Source organism: Corapipo altera, unplaced genomic scaffold (genome assembly GCF_003945725.1).
Source record: "Corapipo altera isolate COAL_440 unplaced genomic scaffold, ASM394572v1 2b, whole genome shotgun sequence".
In the NCBI taxonomy this organism is placed as follows: Eukaryota; Metazoa; Chordata; class Aves; order Passeriformes; family Pipridae; genus Corapipo; species Corapipo altera.
The window spans coordinates 3,974,204-3,997,802 of NW_020884874.1; the positions used below are offsets into that span (position 1 = coordinate 3,974,204).

General features: G+C 43.1%; 1 protein-coding gene across 1 annotated transcript; it reads right to left on the reverse strand.

Moving 5' to 3' along the window:
* Positions 1-956: 956 nt before the first annotated feature.
* On the reverse strand, positions 957-23,140 carry FAXC (failed axon connections homolog). Its single transcript, XM_027634179.1, has 6 exons — positions 22,866-23,140; positions 22,287-22,422; positions 16,926-17,122; positions 8,897-9,114; positions 3,539-3,655; positions 957-1,953 (listed from the first exon to the last, which is right to left on the reverse strand). Exons 1-6 carry the CDS (start codon positions 23,132-23,134, stop codon positions 1,670-1,672), a joined length of 1,221 nt encoding a protein of 406 aa, XP_027489980.1. The 5' UTR covers positions 23,135-23,140; the 3' UTR covers positions 957-1,669.
* Positions 23,141-23,599: the final 459 nt, after the last annotated feature.

Sequence of the window (23,599 nt, forward strand, 5' to 3'; positions counted from 1 at the left end):
AACACCCACTGAAGCACCTTCCCAGACAGCTCTAAAGCATTTCATTGCCTGGGCCAAAGTCTTACAACTATATGGTATCCCACACCTACTAATATCCCAAATTGCTTTGCAGCCTTCATGGGTTTGCTGTGCCTGTTGGTAAAGAGCACAAAGCACCCACTGCTGAGACACACCAGGCTTTCAGCAACAAATCCCAGTTCTTTAGCCTTGCCTAGCAATAGCAGAGAGCAGCCAGGGGCAGGGAGTGAAAACATAATAATAATTCACAAACACAGAAGAAATTTGGCCAACACACATTCCAGATGAGTGTTAGGGAGATTATACATTAACACTGATATTTCCTTCCTGAATAAAAACATTCTGTAGTATTGATTGCAAACTTCTGCAAAGAACAAGAAACACTGATCAGCTTCTTTCTGTAGGACTGTGTTTTTCTCCAGCTTTCCTTGACTGTCTGAAAAAGAACTGGGAGTGGTTCTTACCTGCAGACACTGTAATATATGCACCCAAAGTATGAGCAGCTATCAAATAAAATTCCTTAGAAATTTTGCCAAATCATAGAATTTTTTAGGTTGGAAAAGACCTTTGAGATCATCAAGTCCAACTGTTAACCCAGCACTCCCAAGTCCACCACCAAACAATGCCCTCAAGTGCCACATTTTTGTGGCTTTTAAATACCTCCAGTGATGGTGACTCAATCACTTTCCAGAGTAGCCTGTTCCAACGCCTGACAGCCCTTTCAGTGATGAAGTTTTTCCCAATATCCAACCTAAACTTCCCCTGGTGCAACTTGAGACCATTTCCTCTTATCCCACTGCTTGCTACTTGAGAGAAGAGACCAACCTCTGCTTCACCACAACCTACTTTCAGGTAGTTGTAGGGAGAAATAAGGTCTCTTCCTGAGCCTCCTTTTCTCCAGGCTAAACACCCCAGCTCCCTCAGCCATTCCTCACAAGACTTGTGTTCCAGCTCCTTCACCAGCTTCATTGCCTTTCTCTGGACACGCTCCCGGAACCTCAGTGTCCTTCTTGTAGTGAGGGGCCCAGAACTGAGCACAAGACTCGAGGTGCACCCTCACCAGTGCTGAGTACAGGGGAACGATCACTGCCCTGGTCCTGTTGGTCACACCATTGCTGATACAAGCCAGGATGCTGTTACATCTGATCCACCAGGGCACACCACTGGCTCATACTGAGGTACAGTCAACCAGCACCCCCAGGGCCTTTTCATTAAACATCAATCATTTTCTTCCATGGAAGAAAGCTGTGCCAGTCATACCTCTTCCATTTTTGTCCTCAACCCACTCCTGTAAAGATAAGATATTAACACAAACCAGTAGTGACAAATGCGCCACTTCCCAGAATTCTGTCCCGCTTGGATGGGGGATCTGTTTTTGAACACGAACAAAAATGTAGATGGAAAGGTCCTGTTGTCCTCTAGAGCTCTTGTTTGCCCATGTGTGTTTTAAATAAGTGTTTACCTTGGTTCCACCTGCACAGTAAGACAAAATGAAATACAGTTGAAATAGTCCAAGTAGCACGTGACAGCTGAGTCAAGCACAATGGTCTCTTCCAAAGTGGTATAAACCTCTTCCTGACCTGAAGGAGAAAACAAATCAGACTGACCCCAAGAAACAGCTTATCTGCACAATGGGAGACACTTGTACACATCACTTGCATTGTTCATGATCTCTGTACTCATCCATGTCCACATCTGAATCAAAGAGGGAGTGTCCAGTGTAATCGGTATCAGGCGTTTGGGAAATACTATTCCCTTCCTCATCAAATGTTTCTGTCCTTGAATAAAAACTGAAGTCCTGCAAAGGGGAGTAAGTCTTGCTTGCTTCGCTGCTTTCCTCGGATTCATACAGAGTGTTATCATCATCGTGGTGCCATTCTGGCCAAAATTTCCTCCTTATTCTTTCACAATACATAGCAAGGTTAATCAGTTCACCTGCAACACAGTGCAACAGATTTCAATAAATAGATCCAGTCAATAATGCTCGAACTCACCTGCTAAACACATAAGCATTGTTTGGAACGAAATTGTGCAGGGTCTTTCCAAAGAGTTTTCAAAATTCCAAGATCCCATCAATCCTCTTAGCAGCTCTGTTTGTAACTTTCATCTAGCTTAAAACCCATATTATTAACCCACAGACAACAAGAAAGGTTATGCAGGAATAAACACATATGTATGTTCACGCAAATAGAAAAATAAATGTCCCAAATTCAACATCTAAAGAAATCAATCAAGACAAGACACTAATATTGTAAAGTCTTCATAGGAAAATTTTTTGCTTAATTGCAGACACCTAGTTCCTAACGACAGTATTTGATCCTATATATGCACGATACACTTATTAAGTGCAGTGAATTTAGGTTTTCCACCACCAGATGGCAGCGCTGTCTGCAACATAAATTCACATTTTTAAGTTTTCCTATGGTCACTAGTTCACTCCTAGTGCTCCCAGCCTTAGTACCTTACACCTTATGTTTATACATATACGTATGATTACAGAATAAATCATTAAAAAATTCAAAGAAGAAACAAATAATAGCATGTTAAAAGGGAACTGTATGTGAAACCTGTACTCACAGTAGCATGAGTAGGCAGATGGGTACAAAGAATAAACCTTGGGTATACCTGCTTGGGTATTTCCATCTGTTACCTTCTATTTATTTTCATTAGAGACGAACTAATTCAACAAACACAGTATTCCTTCTGGAAAGCCATGAGCCTTTCAGAATTTCATCTGTGATTCTCCAGACACCAAGGGGAAAAACTGCACAGCCAATACTTATTTCCCCATCTCAAGTGCTCGTTATTTGAGGAAAAGAGTAAGTCTATGCCTCCTAACTGTCGATTTAGCAGAGCTCTCCTGCACAGAGTAGATTTACAGGCCAGATTCTTTCCTTTTACACCTATTTCACATCCTTTTCCTCCTTAGCTCTTCCCATTTTTCACACTGAGTGGTTTTATTCTGAAAAAGGATGTAAAGATACTTTAACATCTACATCACTCCACAAGAAAAAAAACCCCCTGTGGTAGGGAGGGGTATGCTGGTTTCCAGCTCATGCCAAAACACAGTGACTCCAAAGTCAGGCTGGATTTTTTTTCCTTGCCCAGCATCTTCAGTAACAGCAAAGGCTGTAATTTCAGTGGGACCATAGCACTTGCAGTTCTACTATCAAGGAAACTACTCAGTTCAGCAGAATTTGGCTCATGGTTCTGCTTCTGTCTTCTCATACGTTATCCAGCATTCATTCCTCAGAGGCTTTACGCCTTTGCCATTTTAAACAAGGAAAAGATCAAGTACAGGAATAGAAACAATTACTGTCTAGAACACTAAAGAGAAAATAAACATGAATTTTAAGAGAAAACAACACTACAAGATACAAATGCTACATCAAAAGCAAGAACAGTCTGTGATGCAGCTGAAGTACTGCAGTCTTCAAAATGTCCTTCCAAGGTGCTCCAAGTGTAAACACGGAAAATGCCACCAAGAGCTTTTCATCAGAGATATCTCAAGCTTTCTTACCTTTGATTAGTCGCTCCGGTCGAGTCCCTGGTAGCGTCCACATTGCCTGTGCCAGATGTCCAAAGACGGTGGCATCAACGGTGGAAACAGTTGATCCCATAATGTACTTCTTGTCACCTGTAAATACAACAGAAAACACTTCTTGACTGGTTGTCACTCTTCCGCAATTAAAAAAAAAATTCCATGGTTACATCTTTAGCTTTTTTTTTTTTTTAGTAAAATCAAATAAATGAAAAGGTTCGCTACCTCAAAGACAGGAATTCAACACTGAATATGACTGCAAAGCCGTTGCTAGGGTGAAATCCATAATTGCAGCTTGCCCCATGCTCACTCACAGCTTCTATAACCAGGCCAATAACAGAGCCACCACTGGCCAGGGAACCTCCTCCACTCCTCACAGCTGGCAGCACTCACACACTGTACTAGTTCTACTGCATTTAAAACCTGCTCTGCAGCCAGCAGGTGCCTGACAGCACGATTTTCATCTTGGTGCAAACCCAAAACTCTTCAACCACGGTTCAAAATCATGAACTTGCTGACAGAAGCTGGTCACGTGCGTGCACCTCTCATGCCTGCAGATCCAGTTTCGATTTACTCATCTGATCGGCCAAAAAAAGAAACAGATGGATAACTAACTAAGACAGGGAAGAAAAATCACGTTTCAAAGCCACTGTTTGCAACAAAATATCCAGTATAAACTTGTTTTCCCATCACAGGAATGAGACCTGGAGCAAAGACCACACATAGAGCACGCAGGTGAAACAGGCAGTATTGCAGAGGTCAGGTTAACAGGTTGCACTGTTCCTGCCTTAGCCTGAAGTGCTATAAACTGTGAAATGTAGTATGTAATTGAATTCTCAAAATCCAGTTATTCCATCTCCCCAGGACATTCTTCCCCTGACCATAGTAAGCTGCCTGTAATTCAGCAGGTTATTAAATGTTAGGGTTATTGAGCGAGTCTAGAGGAACTGTCCAGCAGTAAAATGCATCAAATTCCAGCGTACAGTATAAGGAATGCTGCCAAAGCGGTGCTCAGGAATAACCAGTAACAATAACCTCCTCTGGCCTGTCAGATGTCATTTTAACATGGAGTTAAATCTTCCCAGCTCTTTCACAGCTGCATCAATCTATTGTTTGAAAACTCTGCACAGGGTAAATGTTGTGTCTTTTCAGTATTTATCTGACACCTAAGGATTCATTGATCTCAAAAACAGCTCAAAAATTGGTCCCTAAGCCACAGTTATATGCCAACACTAGGAATTTAGCATCATACAACTGGGCCTTGAGATTCAATCCATACTGATTTGTGCTGGGAAGTAATACTGTCATTTCCATCTTGTTACAACTAAGGCAGGCAGTGAGTGAGGGTTGAACCATCCCTCTCTCTGGTTCACCATGCACAACACACCCTACACCCTGAGGTGCACGGAAACAAAGGGCAAGAGGAGGAAATAAAACTGTGGGTTCATAAAACTGTAAATCTGGTTTTAAGTCATGCTGCACCACATAATATGGCCTCTATGTATGTTTTCTCCCACCAGTTCCAATTTGTTCTCAAAACTTCCAGTGCAACTTTTGTCCAGAAGACTTTCTGACAGACCAGATATCTCCGTGTTCATTTTTAGGCAAGATTACAAAGTGCCTGTCACGTAAAGGCTGCCACAGTGCTGATCATCTCAAACACCTCTCTGCATCCCCTGGCTAGTCCAACAGAAATGAAATCACCTGGTCACACTGGACTTGGATCAAATATGTACTGCCTATGAATTTGAGAGCACACAGTTCCACTATTTACAAAGGCATTTTGAGAATTCAAAAGCAGCTACTTCACCACTGGGCCAAGAAACACCAGCAAGAAACAGATCTGAGACACAGGCAGAAGACCTGCACCCTTCCAACAGCAGTATGTTCAGCCCTTGCAGGTTGCTACAGGGCATTTCAACTAACTTTAGAGGCTCACATTCAGGTTAGACCCACCTCTGTGTTTCAGCTCTGAGCACCCCTGCCCTTCACAAAGCACCAAGTGCTTTTCAAAATCCAGTCCAGGAAGCTGCTGCCCTGCAACTCCCTGCTAAAATCCCCATTTCCCAAAGAAAGTCTGAGGCAGGCAGCCAGCTGAAAGGGCACCAAGAGACTTATGGCCATTGCTCACTCACTTGCCTCTTTTAAACAATTACCAAAATGTGTATTTATATATATCACTAATTCATATGCTCATTCCCCACACTTTCTTACAGTACTAGCAGGCAGCAGGAAACAGCTACAAGAAAACTACACTTCTGGTTTAAAGACTTCAGGACAAAGAACAAGATGATACCAATGTAGCAGACTGATCCATCACGGGAGGGTTAGTTCCAAATTCCATGTTTATAAGAGATCTAGAGAAGTATGCCAGGGAAATGGGTACAAGGGAGACAGAAAAATGATTCTCAGAAATGAAAAATAAAAAAAAAAAAGTACCCAAGATGTGACCGGGAATGTCAAAATGAGTGTCATAAGAACTGGCAGCTGCCAAGTTATCATTCTCTGGAAGCAGCTCTTAAAATTTAAAAGTTATTCTTGTTCCCGTGTGAATGGTCCCTGTTAAAAAATGGGGAGCATTAATCTGATATGCCTGATAACTGACAGCTACAGTTTGGTATGTGCAGCTATTCTGCATGATAGGCATCCTTTTTAAGCTCTTAAGATTGCCCTCTAACAGCCAAAATCCCAACTATTTCCTCTTCTGGGAAAACACTTGGGTACATATATGTGGAGGGGAATCTCACAAAGATTGTGCAGGCAATAAGCTGACTGACCACCTTCTCCTTCCCCCCATGAAACAGAGCAGTCTCTAGTCAGTCTGGTAGTCTTCATCCCACCTTCTCTACCCATTCCAGGATACCACCTGGAGGCCACATTTACTGGACCCAATCATAAACAGCTGGTTGGAGAAAACATGAGTGTACTGATGTTAATGGAAATCAAGGCAATTATCGAAAAGTAGATGAACTCACCCATAAGCAAAAAGGCAAATATAATGATTCACGTAACCACACACCAACTAATCTGACATCCATTTAGGAGGGGAAGATGAAAAAAAAGTACGATGTTCAGTTGGTAATGTAATAAAATAACAGGAATACAGCAAACGCCCATCAAGACTTTCTGAAGTACACGGGAACATTCTCAACAATCAGGAAGGAGAACAAAACCTCTGCTGATATGTGTATAATACAATTAAAAATCTGAGACAGTGAAGAAGTGCTTTAGGATTTCTAGTGCTTTTTCCCACCAAAAACAAAAGCAAGAGACTGATTATAACATTTACCTTCACAGGGAGATGACCCAAGCCACCCAGAAAGGAAGGAAGACTAGGAAAAGCATCTGCCTGCAGGCTGGAATTGGACAAACTCCCATTTGAAGCAAGTCTGATTTTAAACAGATTTTGATAGTGACTAACATCTACTACCAATTACTAACAAAAGTGGTGGCACCTCTGCTTTCTGAAATCTCATAATTAAAAGTAGATGGCTTTTAGAAAGCCATCCTTAGCCAGCAAAAAGGCACAGGCCTCAAAACAGCAATCAAGCAGTCTGATTCAGAGAGATATGTCTAGACGGTTAAATGATCTCTTTGAACTCAAAATTTTACAAATCTGAGTGTCAGTATAGACTCCAGATGGAAGGATGCAGACTTCAAATAAGCAAATCAGAACTTTTGCAGGTACTTGGGAACATGTTTTAGTTTTCCCTTGAAGGCTCTACTCATGACTTTAGCACAGACACATCCACTGCTGCTCCCTGCAGCCTCTCAGTGTTGTCTAGCCAGAACCATGGGGCTTTGCTGAGCTCCCATAACAGGCTGAACTTGCTCCAGCTCCTGCCCCAACCCCATTCCTCTTTGTAATGAACATGGAGCAACACAGTGCCAGTCTCAAAACTACAGCAACAGTAGTCCCACTGACGAGGGTACCTTGAGCTGGCCACAGCTCTGCAGCAGATATGATCAGACCTTCTCTTCTAAAGCGAGCTGTTCCCTCCCTTCCTCCCCCTAACAGAAAAGGGACCTCTTAACCACCAAGAAACAGGTTTTCTTTGAAGAGGCACTAGAATAGATAACCATTTTTGTTAACAAACAAAATGCAGCATGAGAAAGCACCATCAGAAAAACAGTAGTCAACAAATCTTCCCCCTGCCCATTGTGTCCACGCATGTGTCTTTTTTCCACCTTGTTCCCAGTCCAGCAACTTGGCAGGTTTGCTTCAGAGAACAAACTTAGCGAAAACTCTACATAGCCTCATCTAGGTCCACTGCAAACACCTTCTTTTCCAGAACACCTTGGAAGTTCAGAAACATTTCTTCTTTCCCTTTCTGAGCAATCAGACAGTTTCTTCCTTCTACTGAGCTTTCCTCACCTTGCTCCCTTCATCCACTCCACACTTATTTCTTTAGAGTATGTGTAGTATGTCCTCCCTTTGGAGTACATTGTCTCCTGTTCTGCACTGAGCCACCTCTTTAAAGCAATCATAACAGAAAACAAAGCGGCCAGACATGGACCATCTCTTTTGATTCCTTGCACAAGAGAGACAAAATCTCAAGAGAAGCAGCAATCTGTCCCAAACCAATTCCTCAAAATTTAAATTTTACACAGACACACAATATGCTTAGCTCTCAGCAGACCAGAAGGCAGGAAGTGCAGTGCAGACAGTTCCAATGCAGATTGCAGCCTGAGCCACACAACAGAAATGAGGTTCATGTAATTCTAACTGAGGTCACCTTAAAAATAACATTATAGGATTGGATTATGATAACCAAAAAGCTTAAACTCACCTATTTTGACAACACACAACCACTGCCTACTAGGAGCTTTGAATAAAGCTACTAACCCAACCAAATACAACAAAGTTCAGCTCATCAAAATAACACCTGCAAAGGGTTTTCAAATGCCAACCTCATAATGATTTAGCAAACAGCCACAAGTCCCATGAAATAAAGAATGAGACAAACACCCCATCCCCAAAAATCATAAATAAGAGGTTTCATTTGCAGAATTAAACGCTACGTTTTCCTAAATTCATATAGCAATATGCTCTTCCAAAACTGCAGGCTATCTTTTGCTCCTCTAGACACACATACTCGGTGGTCAGAGAAGAAAGCCTCTTATGCCTCTAGACACACGATCTGGAAGCAAACAGTGGGGAAAGATACACTTTCTCTGCCAGAGCAAGGCACTGAATGACAGCAGCAGTGCAGCCTCTACCTTCTGCCAAAATGAGATTATTTGTGTACGTGATCAAGCTGTCAGGAAGCACTTGAGGTCAGTTTTATCCTGTGGACAGAGCTGTGAACAGACCACACACAACTCACTGTACCTTACCCAGGAGGCCTGCCAGAGTCCGCATGTCCTTCTCCATCAGCGTGTACATCTCCTCCTCTGAGAAGCGGCCAATGCCATGGCCGTACATTTCCCGCTTCACGATTCCTTTGGTCAGATGGCAGAAGATCCACTTCAGCAAGTCGCTGAAGGGGCCAAAAAGAGAAACCATCTTTTGCGTCTCATGAAGATTTTCCACCCATTGGCAATAAGCTAAAGTCCTAAAAGGATGCAAAGATAAGTTACAGCAGTGTGATCCCCAGATAGCCCACCACCACTCTGCCAAGGCTCAAACAAAGGTCAGGCAGATGAGCAGTCACTGCCTTGATGGAGAGGTAGCGGAACAGCAGACCCTGTGGCAATTTGGAGTGACAGCAGAGCAAACCGACTTTGCAGTACTTACACAGACTGCCCAGTGCTTATTCTCTCAGTAAATAATGATTCACTTCAACAGAAAATGAGATTCATATTGAAATATAAAATAAAAGTTGTAGAATTCTGCTAAACTCATGTAACAAAATGCAATGCAAAAGGGATTTATTGGCTAAAGATGTCTGACTGCAAAGACCTGGGGAACACAATAACAACAAAACAGCCCACAAAGGTATCAATCTTTCTCACCAACCTGTTCTCCTTACTCTCTATACTCTGAAACTTAGCCAACCAATAACTTTTCTTCTTTCAGAAGATCTCTCTTCTCCTCGGAAAGTAATGATGACACAATCTTTTAAAAATAAAATTTAGAAAATGAAGGGGTAGACGTTATTGGGTTGGTTTTCTGTTTCACATTTTCCTCTCTTCAAAATGTTGATTTTATGAGAGAGACATTTCCAAAGGATTCTGTTGTATCCCATGCTTTATTGAATGGCAAATAATATTCTTTTGAAAAGTCTTCTTATAAAAATTTGTCTCGCCAGCTAAAATGTTTGTTTCCTACATGAATTTTTGTTCTTTAATAATATTATAGACAAATAAAAACTTGATTTGTTGCTGTTGCAACTCCAGAAACTAGTGAAAAAAAGAAACATTAACTTTTTTAATAACCAGCATCTCCTGAAATTACAAACAAACCAGAGACCACATATAAAACTTTCGTCACCAAGTTCAAGGGATGTTAGAAAAAGGGCTAAAGACATCTCAAAGTAGACATGACATATGATATCTGCAGGATCTCAGAAACACTGGGAGTTGGTACCCATATTCTGTTAGGTTTGTAGCAATTTCCAAACAGGAAAAAAACCTAAAAGTGGATTTACATATTTGGGATTGTATGAAAAGAGGCTCATGGAGACTGACAAACTAGGGAAGCTAGATAGAAAAGCTGAAATATCAAAAGATGCAAGTTCATGTACACAATTATATTAAATATTGACTTAATAATCAAATGTTTCCATTTCCAATATGACCAGAGCTCCATTGCTTTAGTTCGGAATATGACTTCAGTTTAATCATTGTACATATTTATAACTCCACATAATTTTCTTAGTGCTGATATGGATCACCTAATTCAAAAAAGGAAATGGAAAAAAAAAAAGCAGTATCTCTTGAAGAACTCCTGTGACTTTTTTTCATCATGTACATTCTATCCAACTCCCATGTGTCATGGTAAATGCTGAATTCAGCACTACTATCAGGGAACAATTACATTTGCACCATGAAAATGTTCTAATATTTTAAATTTCCACAGATTCTTTACTTGAATTACTAATAACATGAGGTGAAAGGAGAGTATTTTGCTGTAATAGCTGAAAACAACCCCATTTTGTGCTCAAATTTAGAATGCTTCCAAAAAAATGGGTGAAAAGTATTTTAATTCTATTAAAAGTTGTCCACAGCAGTTCAATGCCTTCTGCTCAAACTGGTTTCACTGAAGTTAGTAATAGTGAGACATGCACAGGTTTTGCTGCAAATGCATAAACAGTGAAGAACAAAAATGCACCTGCTATGCTTCTAATGGTTTTTACCCTCAATAGGTTTCTCAACAACCTCTTGCACCATAGTAATATGACAAAAGCATCCTGCTGACATTTCATACACTTCAATACCTCTCTTTGAATGGGGGCGTTCTGCACAATCCTTGTTTTTCAAACTGGATGGATCAACTCAAGTCATTGAGCTGGTTTCAGCACAGCAGAGTTTGAAACAGTCAGATTCAGCAGAGGAATTCAGCAACACAAGGAGGAACATGAAGCCAACAAGCACAGCAGCAAACAGCTACTGAAACTGCTAAAGCATTAACTTTGTCTGGGAGACGTGGTGTGGGACCACCCTGCTCCAGGAACAAAGTAAAACAGTATTTAAGAAGGATGGAAAGAAGACTGGCCTAAAGCATAAGGGCACTCTTATAGAGCGGAACATTGCAGTAGTCATGTTTCACAGCACGTACAGCTCTGAATAGGAAGAAAAACTCTGGTCTTGATGTGAACACTAGGAAATAATTACAAATACTATCTACACCACAGAATCATAGAACAACTTGGGTTGGAAGGGACCTTAAAAATCATCTGGTTCCACCTCCACTCCAGGGGTAGGGATGCTACCCACTAGATCAGGTTGCTCAGGGTCCCATCCAATATGGCCTTGGGTATGTCCAGGAATGGGGCATCCACAACTTCTCTGGGCAACCTGTTGCAGTGCCTCACCACTCTCTTCCTAACATCTAATCTAAAAAACTGTTCCCCCTTGTCCTATCACTGTCTGCCCATGTAAAAGTCAGTTTCCCTCTTTTCCCTAAGTGCCCTTTAGGTACTGGAAGGCTGCAATGAGGTCTCCCTTGAGTCTTCTCTTCTCCATGCTGAACAACTCAGTTCTCAGCCTGTCTTCACAGGAAAGGTGCTCCAGCACTCTGATTATCTTTGTGGCCCTCCTCTGGACCCTCTCTAACAGGTCCACATCTTTCTTATGCTGGGAACTTCAAAGCTCAATGTAGGTGGGGTCTGACGAACACAGAGAGAATCACCTCTCTTGACCTCTTTTGATGCAGCTCAGTATGCAGTTGGCTGCCTCACACTTTTGGCTCTTGTCCAGTTTTTCATGCACCAGAACGCCCAAATCCTTCTCCATAGGGCTGCTCTCAATGAGCTTTTCTCCCAGTCTGTAAGTTATTACTTAATACTTGAATAAGCAAAGAAAAACTTGGTCACTGAAAGCACTGCTCTGTCATGCTGCAAAGACCCTCCTACCCCAGCATGGACCTGACCTGCTTCATCTGGCAACTCTTCAACACAACTTAGTTGCTTTAGGACAACAGGCCTGGCCTGGAGAAGGGCAACAAGAAGGTAAAACAAAACAGAAAAAGAAGACAGGAGACCTCACTGCAGCATTTTTTAGAAGTCACTTCAATTGCACAAGACTAACTTTGCCGTATGGACTTGCCACCACTATTGCTCACTCCAACCACACCAGTGAGCTGGCACTGCACCCTGAATGATCAACCTTGTCCAAGATGGTCTTAATTTCATAAAACAGAATCAACAAGGTTTCCCACACAGCTAATTAGCCTATACTTTAAAGTAAAAATACATTTCCCTAGAGCTCACTTGCTTGCTCTTGGGGGAGAAGATCTTTGGGTTTTGAAGAGGCAGAAACCAGATCAGGTGTTTAACAACCAGGACAGCAACAGAAAACTGCACAGGATTTAGGTAATCCTGCTTAGGCTAAACTGTCAAGCACAAATCTTAAGACATCTGCTTGTCACTGTGTGCCTGAAAGTATTGTCCAAACACTTCTTGAACTCTGTCAGGGTTGGTGCTGTGATCACTTCCCTGGGGAGCCTGTTTCAGTGCCCAACCACCATCTGGGTGAAGAACCTTTTTCTAATATCCAGCCTAAACTTTCCCTGATCCAAGTTCAGGCCATTCCTTCAGGTTCTGTCACTGGTCACCACAGAGAAGAGTTCATGCCTGCCCCTCCTCTTCCCCTATTTACCTTATTTACCTTCTGACTTTGAACAAGTAGAACTGTCAAATGTCCCAAATCTCAAATGTACATGGGCAACAAAGATAGCTAAATAGAAAATCAGAGTTTGCTTCTAAAATTTTATAGATCTAAGTACACAAAAGCAAGGAAAAAAGTAGGCTCAGATTCACAGAGAGTTAAAAACACTTTTAAAACTGACTTTACAAGCACTTCGTTAAAAGAATTCTATTCAAAGGTTCATTAATCTGTGTTTCCTACCAAAACATACTTCTGAGCACTTAATTTCACCCATCACTCCTCTGCTCAGAATACATCAGTAGAGTATAATCAACATAACAAAATATTAGGAAATGCCAGAAATTGGGTAGTCTACAAAATCTACTTCAGTACCACATAACTATGTGTTTTATACCACAGTTAGTATTTATGGGATGACATAATTATTTTAAATATTGGCCTGAACAGAATATTTTAGGAAACATTGACACTCCCATTTGTGCCAGCACATCTGTACAAATGTTAGAGTATAAATGAAAAAATAATGCATTAAAGAGCAATGCTGTGGAGGTGAAGTAAATCCGAAGTCTAAATGTAACAGCAGCTTTGGCCTCAATACATAAATCAGGCAAGGAGATGAAGAAAGTGACTCATGAACAGCAGCTTGCCTGATTATCCCAAAACTGTCTAAACACTAAGGCAAGGAGAAAGCATTCACGATGATGTGAACTGGGGGTCATTTCTCCTATCTGAACGTGTGCAAAGCAGAATTTCTTCATATACAAAAGGATTATAACAAATTCATTCCACAATCAGCAGCAGAAACTCCACCTGCTGTGCGACTTCCCAGAGCAACTGGCTTCTATGCCACCAGTAGCACTCAAGTCTCATCATTGTTAGCAGCAAGAGAGGCACTGTGCTTACAATTGGCTTGATGTATTTAAACATATTTACATTATAAACATATTCTATGTTTAACACATGGCAGGTCTGAACACTGACCAGAGTCATATTCATTTGTATTCTCATACCACGCTTTTCCTGTACTTCAAGCACTCAAGTCACATATGATGTTTACAGGTTCTTCTTGAAAGACAAAGCAAGAAATGAGTCAAATACATATATGCATGGATATGTGTGTGTGTATATATATATATACATACACATCACTACAGTTGTGTTTGACAATACAGCTAAAGCAATCTAATGGGATAGTCTGCTTAAGCTGAATATTCAAGGCTTTATGGTCTAGCTAAGCACATTAGTGCCACCGACCTAAGATCCCTCTCCTGAGATTAAAGTGACAGGAGGCATCTCACAGAGCCTGCTACCCCTCTAGGCACCAGGAGCTGCCTGGCCTGAATCCCAGCAGTGTCATCAAGCCCAGCATGCTGGTTCCGGAAGGAAGTGAGGATCACACCCCTCTTACATAGGGGTCCGATCCCATGAACGTGCTGCAGATACACCAAAAACTCAATGCATTCCCAAAGGTGCCTGTGGGTGCCTCGCCAGTTTCTGAGGGCCCACAGGTCACTGCAGGCAGTGGAGGAGACCCAGAGCAAGCCTACAGCAGATTAGTGGTCTGCACTGGATCCAGGACCTGGGGTGAGAGCCACAAAACTGTTCCACTCCCATCTCTTCCCTGCTGGCTTGGCCCAACACCCATTCAGGTTAGCAGGCTTTTTTTCTTTTGCAAATTTAAACATAGCAAAAACCTAATGGTTATGGCATTCTCCAGGGGCAGGAGCTCCAGCATCAGCTCCAAATCAGTCTAGTGCATCGCACAGATAATGCTCTAATCCCAGCACAAAAATAAGCACACTCACTCGCTGTTTTTCTGTCTGATCCCTGCCAGGTGCCACAGTCTGGGCTGGAAGCAGGGTGTCCACAGGCTGAGGTTCACAACAGTCCTACACTGCTCTTGGGTCCAGCCAGAGCAGCCACTTCCACCTGTAAGGGGCACCAACTGGTGAAGATGAGCAATTACCTCAGCAAAAGCCAAACATTTCCAGAGGAATGCTGAGCACCCACCAGGATTAGCTCCATCCAGAGACAGCACACTGCAGGATGTACTTCACTTCCTTGTTCGATAAATGTAACACAGTATTACTTATTTATGACGAAGTTACTTTGCATGCTGCTGGCAATAAAACAGTACATATCACATTTTCTATCACTGCTTTGGAGGCTTGACAAACCTTATTCTGCAGACAGGCATCACTGTGTTACAAATTCTTTACTGTGGGACTGAAGGACACAATGAACAAACCCTAAGCTTCTGGTGGGAAGTAGGAAGGTTCAGGGACTGATGGAAAGGGATCCCACAACCACAGATACAATGCTGTCAAGGAGAAACGCGGCCCTACACAGCAAAAGCCTTGTTTTATTTTGGTGTAACTGTAAGGTGGTCAGAGCTGTTATCCAGGAACTACAGCAATACAATTGCAATGCCTCCTGACTCAGGCTTTGCCCAGTACAGGGAACCCACATGGTATAACCACACCAACACACCAAGCCTCTGTTACAGCCACACAGCAGGGACATAAAGTAAGACTTGCAGCTGGATGTTTTACTACACTGCAGCGAAAATACATGCCTTGGAAAAACTCAACTGTGTGACTAGACAGGAAAGGCAACAGGGATACACAGCCAGGCATGCACATCTCTGTCTTTACTTGATGTAACTTTGTCCACCCGTTTGGACACCACCTCCCTGCCTGAATTTGCAATACCTGTCCTCCACACTCCCCTGTGTCATGTCCAGCAATGCCAAGTCAGCTCTAAGGGAGTCTGGATGGACAGACAACAGCTTCACAGAACAAAGCAGTTTGCAATTGAGACACAACAGCAGTATTAGCTTGTCATCAGTAATGATACATTTAAAGCAGGTAAATCTGTGAACCATGAAACAATCAACACTAAAGGCAGAGAGACGAAGCATTAGGGAACTAAAAGGCTTCATCCTCCCTTTGGCAGCTATAGTAACTGAAGGTGGAAAAATGAAATAAAGGTTACATTTGCAGGCTGCTTGTGTCAGGTTTTTGAGGCTATGACACTGCAGATGGGTATAAGTGGTGAAGGTCATGCTTCCTGGAAGGCAGAGATTACATTTCTAAATCAAATCACTTCAATCTGGCTACTTAATGCTAAATTTATTCTGAGGAGACACTAAAAATTATTTGAAGAACTATATGTTCACGTGTTGCTGCCCATCTTTGATCACAAGGTGAAAGAAAAAGTAGATAAATGCATTCAATTTAAAATCACACATTGTTTCTAAGAAAGAAGTGCAACATAAATGCATAACTTAGTATAGCAGGGGCTTAAATCCATACTAGAAAGCACAGTATCGGGAAAAAAGCCTTGTGTCAGCTGAGGTAGCATATGCAGCATCCCAGATGCCATGTCCTGATACTTCTATGAATTCAGTCTGGATAGGGCACTTAAAAAGGACTGAAACATAAAGCAAGGGGAATGACAGGTGTTATTTTCAAAGGTGTCAGTAAAATGCATAAAGTATCATTTCTATTTCCCATTCATATACATATTTCAGCTTTTCAGGATACTGTGACTAATACTGTGTCCTATCAATTGGCAGTACTGTCAACAATACATATTAACAGGAGTATCCTGTGTTACAAGGAAAGGCAATAATCCATAGTGTAATCACACACACATAATTAAGATCAGTAACTGTAAGAACACAATATTCCAGATTCACTACAAACACTGGATTTGTTCCCCTGCGTCCCCAAACCTCAGATGTATTCAGCCACCTTGATCTTTTGCTCTTTATTAAAAAGACTGTTTCTATATGGAGGTCACACTAAACAGGACGAAGGAAAATCCCACTGCTGCTTCCTTCTATAAAGCTGCAGGCAAAGGGCCTGACTTTACCTTCCTTACACAGTGTAACAAATTCCCAGGGGAATTACCCCTGGCTCATACTAGCATACACAGAAAGCAGCAGTGGTTTTCTAGGATGAAGAAAGTTGTGAAATTAACAATTGGGTACCCAAGCTTTCTGCAAGAGAAAATAAGCACTCGTGTCAGGGTACAAGCTCAGGGGCAGAGCTGACAGCACAGGAATGCAGCCAGCTTTGCCATGCAAACTTACCAGTACAAGTGCTCCTCCACCATTTTTGTCACAGCTCTGGAAACAGCTCTTTCATGTGGACCAAGGTGTTTATTTAAATTCACTCCAAGCTTCTCTTCCAAAAAGTCGATAATGAACTCGGTGCCAGATACTTTCTTGTGATTGTATTCAATCCAAGGCATTTTCCCTTGAGGGGAAAGTTTTCCATCAAAATAGTTCTAAGAAAAAAAAAATCAAGTAAGCAAACAAATATATAGGCAAAAAAGACCCTTCTGGTTCTGTTTCAATGAAAATAAAGATTTTAAAATAATGTTCTCTCTTTTTAAAGCCAACATTATCCAAAATTTTTTTTTTCTAATTAATACTCTAGAGCAGCAGTTTTACCCTATGTGACAATTCAAATAAGACTACTTCCAGGCCCTGAAAGGTGTTACTCGCTTTTATGCTGGATGCCATGTGATGTAATATTATTACATACCCAGGTTATTTAAGGGTTGGAGATGCTCGGATCTCCCAGAAGACTGGATTAGTTATTCTAAACAAGTTTTTAATCACAGGACTCACAACTAAATTTGGTTCTTGCACAGAGCTGCACTTTTCATGTTAAAAGTACTTTAAAAAAATTAATTAACTACCTAACATAGATGCCTGCATTACCTCCAAGGATAAAACACACATCACAAGCATATACAAAAGGCATTATCATTCCCTTACTGAGTAGGAGGGAAATCTGCTTTCTGCAACTTCAGAACTTAGAAATCTCACACATTCAGAAACATACTTGTTACAACTGGGTCTCCAGCACAGAGTACAGCACTACTGCATTGCTGAATACTGGCAGAGGAATACTTGCTCAGCAGACCTCTCACGCAGAAGTAGCAATGTATTTTCCCCATTGGAGAAGGTGAAACACAGAGATTATAGAATTTATGTCTCCTCTGTCAAACCAGAGAGGAATTGCTGGCTGCCAAAACGTGATCAGATATTTGGCTTCAATTCTCTTACTCCTGACAGCAGAGCACAAGGCAGAACTTTCTTCCTTCTTTGTGATTCTCATTCCTGCATCCTGTCATTTAGTGAATGAAAATTCCTAGCCTAGATAGATGAACCATAAAGGTTTACAATAAAGGCTCTGTACTCAAGTCTGGAGGTTCAGGGTTTGCAGTTCTGGACTGATCTGTTTGGGTCTTAAGCATTCACCCTTCCTGAATCCACTTAAGGTGGATTAAGGTACTCTCACAGCATGGAGTGTATACCAGAACATGCCTCCCACTCAGCCTGAAAGCACCAGCACCCTGTTTACCACTCAAAATGTAGATGTGCAATGCACTACAATCATGCAGCCATTCCCAGAGATTCTTCCCTTGTGGATGAAAACAGACAAATGGCTAACACTGCTGGGAAACAATGCCTTCTGGCTCTAGCCTCTTCTGGGATTTGTGCCCAAACAAACAGCATGCAGGGATACTGGATTATATAATGTCTCATCTACCACACCTCTGCATGGGTGAACAAGGCACCTGAATCCCTCCTACTTGCATGTGTGGGTGACATGGGGATCATTTCCAATGGAAAAACTCTAAAAGCACTGCACATCCAAAACAAAGGAGAGCACTGCCCCATCCTTCCACCTTCCAAGACCTTTCCTTCACCAAAGGGTCCTTCAGCACTGAGACTGATTGATAGAATTCCATAATTTTTCATTATGACTCTACTACAGAAGCCCGAGCTTTTTCTGGAACTACACAGTGTGTCTAGAAGGCACTAAGCACTGCTGGTTTTATCTTCCTTTATTTCCCTTCTTGTGCACAAATATGGATGTTTCACAGAAGCTACTGGACTTGAAGCTGTACTTATTACATCTTGCAATTATTGCAGTCCATACAATTCACAACTCAGAAAAAAGCAAGTTGTTATTGTTCAACTGCACATTTCTTCAAGCACATATATCTAAAACATATAAATACATTGCCTAAGAAGATTTTCATGTTTCACTACATATGGTTTATCAAAAAAAAAATAGGAAACATGTTTCAGTGACCTGAAAAAACCTTAGTTTCTTGAGAAATCTGTTATACTGTTCTTGTATTCACTGTTCTCAAATGGGCATTTTTAAGCTTGAAACCTCAGTACCCTTATGGCTGCTACTAATTGTCATCAAATATTTATCAATTTTCCACTTAAAAATTGTTCCAGCTGCAAAGTAGGGAAAAGTTATGTTATTGTTAAAAACCAAAAAAGAAACCAACAAAATATCCCTTCATACCTCACAGTACATTAACTGACTTGCAGCCTGCAAAGCAACAATAACAACAGCTCCACAGAACATCATTTATAGAGGAATTTATAAAAAGAATGGTACAAGGCATTTCTGGGGTAATTTTATAGTATTATCCAGAAGAAATTAGGTTTCACATTTTCAATTACTGGTGCTTATGCTTTTACTTTTACTCATGTCTCTTCTCAAGAAGGTTACCATCTTCACAGACCTGGCATGAAAACAGCACATTTCTGCTCACTAATTATTTATCATATTACATAAAGGCTCAGCTCCTCATATTCTTGAGGAAATCAAGGAACATCCAAAACATCTCTATGAGCACCCAGAATGGCCTCTCTCAAAGCAGGCTTTATCAAGAAAAGCATCAAACATTTTGAAGAAACAGCTAGGCATTGTGACAGCCCAGCCAGGGTAGGGCCGCCCAAATAATTTTTGATGGAGAACTCGCACGTAGAAAGGTAGTTTCAAGAAAACATAAGCACATTACAAGAGTGCATCTGCTGGAAGAAAATCAGCTGAAAGCAGGAATGTGTCACCCTATTCCAGTCCTCACACACCATTAAGGCACATTGTGAAACACACACCCCACATTATTTAACAGCCTGATGCACCATAATAAAGTATAAACACAAGCAATTGAAAAAGTAAAAGCAGTCTGAACACCTTGCTGCCTTCTCTTCACTCTATTCCACAACCCTCCCTTCCAAGTAGCCTCTCCCTGCAGGGTGATTACCACAGCAGGTCTCCTGAGAGGAGAACCAGCTGCCACCTGCAGTGCTTCTCCATCACAGCCCCTGCCAGCACGCAGGAAGCGAGGTGTTTCCTCCTGTATCACACTGTATCCCCCACACACACACACACACCCTGCTGCCTGCCAGGCAGCCATCACATGCCTTTGTCACCTACAGCATCCTACAGGTAACACAGTCATGAGGGAACAAAATAAAAGTCTCCAGGTACTTCAGTATAGAAAACTCCATAATTCCAGCCAAGAATAACGTTACCTCCTGCTCCCCTCCCACTCAGTCCCACAGCAGCATCCTCACCTTCCTCCACCTGCCAGAGCCCAGTGCAGGAACGCACTCAGGGACAGAAATAAAATCTGCTTCTTCCAGAAAAAAAAGCTGCATCCTCAGGCTCATAAGTTTAGCTCCACCAAACTTACCTCTAAAACCCTACAAACACCTTAAACCTCTATAAGCCAGCATGGCTAAAAGCAGCAACCTGGCATTCCCAGCACCTGCAAGACCCATTCCTGCTCCTGCAGCATAGCACATGGAGCATGTGGGAACCAAGCTGGGTTAAAACCAAATTAACTAAACCTCCCTGGCTCCAGCTAGGCCAGCTGCAATCCAGCCTGATCTGCCACAGAAAAGCACGAGTAGGAAGGGACAAGAGGAAGCAGCTGAAGGTAGGACTATCACTTTTGATGGTCCTGCTGACCTATGCTGGCTTAGTGTGCTCACAGCTAGTGAGTTGGGATAGAGATGAGATGCAACACCAATAAGCAGTGCCAACCTTCAGTCCAGAAAGAGAGAGATGCAACACCAATAAGCAATGCCAACCTTCAGTCCAGAAAATAAAGAGGGGAGGATAACCCTTGTAAAATTCCTCTCTTTCAGAAAAGCTGGGTGAATTGCTTATAACCAGCATGAGCTCCCGAAACGACTCCATCCTGAATCACACAAATGCACAATGTCATCTTTTAGAAGTAAGTGACCATATCTTGTCACAACCATCCTTTATATTGCAGCTTTCTTCAGATACTCTCCACCAGAGCAACCCTGACCATCACAACAAACCTTTAAACTGCACCAACTGCCATTAGGAAGAAAACAGATCTCACCAATATTGTCTTCCCTTCAAACATGTAATTTCTACCCAAATTACTTTGGGTGGAGAAGCAATATGCACAAAGTCCTCCTGCTCCAATAGCATGTACAAACTTTAGTATCTTGTAAGTTCTGTAAACCTAAATGAGGAAAATACATCCCATGGGATGGAAATCTTCCTCTTTAGCAATCCAAAGTGTCTGATTCAAGTACCATTAAATTGTAAGATAACGAACATTAAACTCGGGCTTTTTATACAGAGTTAAGCAAAATGTATTCATTAGGTTTTCTTTCACTTCTGATGTAAAGGAATTTAATCACAAATGGAGCTGAATGAATAACAACCATGAATGCGCTAAAAAAAAAAGTTGTAATAGGGTTGGTTTTCCTATGTACAACACTGGACATAAACAAAGCATTCCTCCTAACATCTTGCAGACATTTCTTCTACCAAAGATCTTAATTCTGTGTATTATCACTGTTGCATCATCTTAAAGGCAATCAGTGCTTAACACAAACAAAAACAAAACCACCCTGTTTCAAAGAGCCTGTTGGCACAGCCTGCCAACACCACAGCAAGGTGTGCGCCAAACTCGCAGTGTCACAACTAAACCCTTGATGCTAATGGGTGAGACTGAGAGATCCAAGTTTCCACTCTCATAGCTTTCATTCACTGGAGAAGCTCGGGCTTCATCCCCTGTGGGAAGATGGCATGAGAAGCACCCAACCACAGCTACAGAGCAGTATTCATGACCTCTAAAAGAAAACCTGTTTTACCTCACTGTGGAGGAAGCACCAGTCATGGGAGGTGAAGCAAAAGGCAAGCACTTCTTCCCAGGAGAGCTCCATAGAAAAACCCTCCAAGAAAATAAGAGGCTGCAGCTATCTAATCATGATGTCTTCAGCATGGTGAAATTCAAAGATCAAATAATGTTACGCTTTAGTTCTGGGGTGTTATTTAGTGTTATAGAAACTCCAAACTACTCTCCCACTTCAGCATTTCCAGCTAAGTTAACTTCTTAACATTCATTTAGCTGTGCCAGTTCAACCTACAGCTGTTCCAGACCAATCTTATTCAAGTCACATCTTTAAAGGCTATACGCCATATTTAACAGGAGATATAAAAGTGTTGGTGTACCCACCAGTTGTAGGTGTATGTTTACATCTCCCTGTGTGAGACAGACTGGGGGGGAAGAGAGATGGGATCCCTAAGTGCCATTTCACATAATTGCTGCAAGCTGCAATGCAAAGGCAAACTGCACAATTTACCTGGTAGGGTAAATCAGCCATCCTCAAGTATGTTTCCATTTTCAGACAGAATGGTGATAAACTCGGAACACCATTCCTAGGCCTTGAAAACTGATGCAGTATGATAGCATCTTTTGAATCAAGCTCTTCCTCTTTCCTGTCAAAAATGAAATGGAATTTAAAAAAAGGAAACACTGGACAGGTGCATGATACATCAGTAAATTAAATACACAAAGGAGAAACCCTGGCCAAGGCAACACACTCGTCTGCCTTTAAGGGGCTGCTGCAGGTTTTGATTGCCTGGGTCCGGAGGGGGTGAGAGGGCCCAGCCCGAACCACCTGTGGGGGCAAGCGCAGGGCTCGCCACGGTGTAGCCTCCTGGGCTGCTGCGAAGGGCGAACGGGGGGGAAAGGGAAATAAAAAAAAAAATGGCAAAAACACGGTGAAAGACAGAACCCAACCCGCCGGACCGCGACGGCCTGCCCCCGCAGGTACAAGCGGCTCCGAGCGCCGCTTCATCCCGGCGGGAGCGCCCTCGGCTTCCAGCGCCGCATCCCCCGCGTCGCTCCCGCCCGGCCCGGGCGGCCCCCGCAGCCTCACCGAATGGCCAGCAGCTCGTGGAGCAGGTACGCGGCGGCGGCCAGCAGGGCCCCGCCCGTCAGGTACAGCGTTTTCTTCCACCAGGAGTCGGAGCCCAGCGCCGCCATGGTGCCGCCGCCGCCCGACAGCGGGAAGGCGACGATCTCGCCCCCATAGAAGGCGGGCGGCGGCTCCTCGGGCCCCGCGCACCAGCCCAGCGACAGGCTGCGGTTGCGGCTCAGGTCCGCCACGCAGGAGCGCGGCGCCGCCAGGCCCACCCCCCACAGCATCCTGCGCCCGGCACCCGCATCCCCCGCCGCGGAGCCGCCGAGCCCCACCTGCCCTGCCCTGCCCTGCCCTGCCCAGCCCTTCCCGGCACGGCAGCTGGGAAGGGCCGCGCCGCGCTGGGCGGCTGCGGCGGCTCCCTCAGCCAGCGCTGCGCGGCTGCGCGACGAGGCTGGGGAGGGAGGGGATGGGCAGGAGAGGGAGGAGGTGGGGTGGACTGAGTCAGGTCTGTCCTGCCCTGCCCTTGCGGAGTTCCCGGGCCACGGTAACCGCTGTCCGGAATTGAGGGGGAAAAGACGACGTGTCACGCCGGGGGGGTTTGCGTGTGTGCCGGCCCTGTTAAAATGCCCGCGGTGCGAGCATCGCTTCGCTGCTCTTGGAGGACCATAAGAAGCCTCGTATTCATCCCGTATTTAGGACAGAGGAGCCACCCCCGTGCCTGGCTGCAGCTGAGCGTTGCCCCACTGCGT

Bases quoted from the DNA above. Each gene is read 5' to 3' on its own strand.
- FAXC (XM_027634179.1), bottom strand. From the start codon at position 23,134: ATGCTGTGGGGGGTGGGCCTGGCGGCGCCGCGCTCCTGCGTGGCGGAC. The intron at 9,115-16,925 runs GTAAGTTTGCAT...GCATCCTTTTAG, and splicing joins GTGGAGGAGCACTTGTACTG to GACTTTAGCTTATTGCCAAT. The intron at 1,954-3,538 runs GTAAGAAAGCTT...ACTGTGTTGCAG, and splicing joins ACCGGAGCGACTAATCAAAG to GTGAACTGATTAACCTTGCT.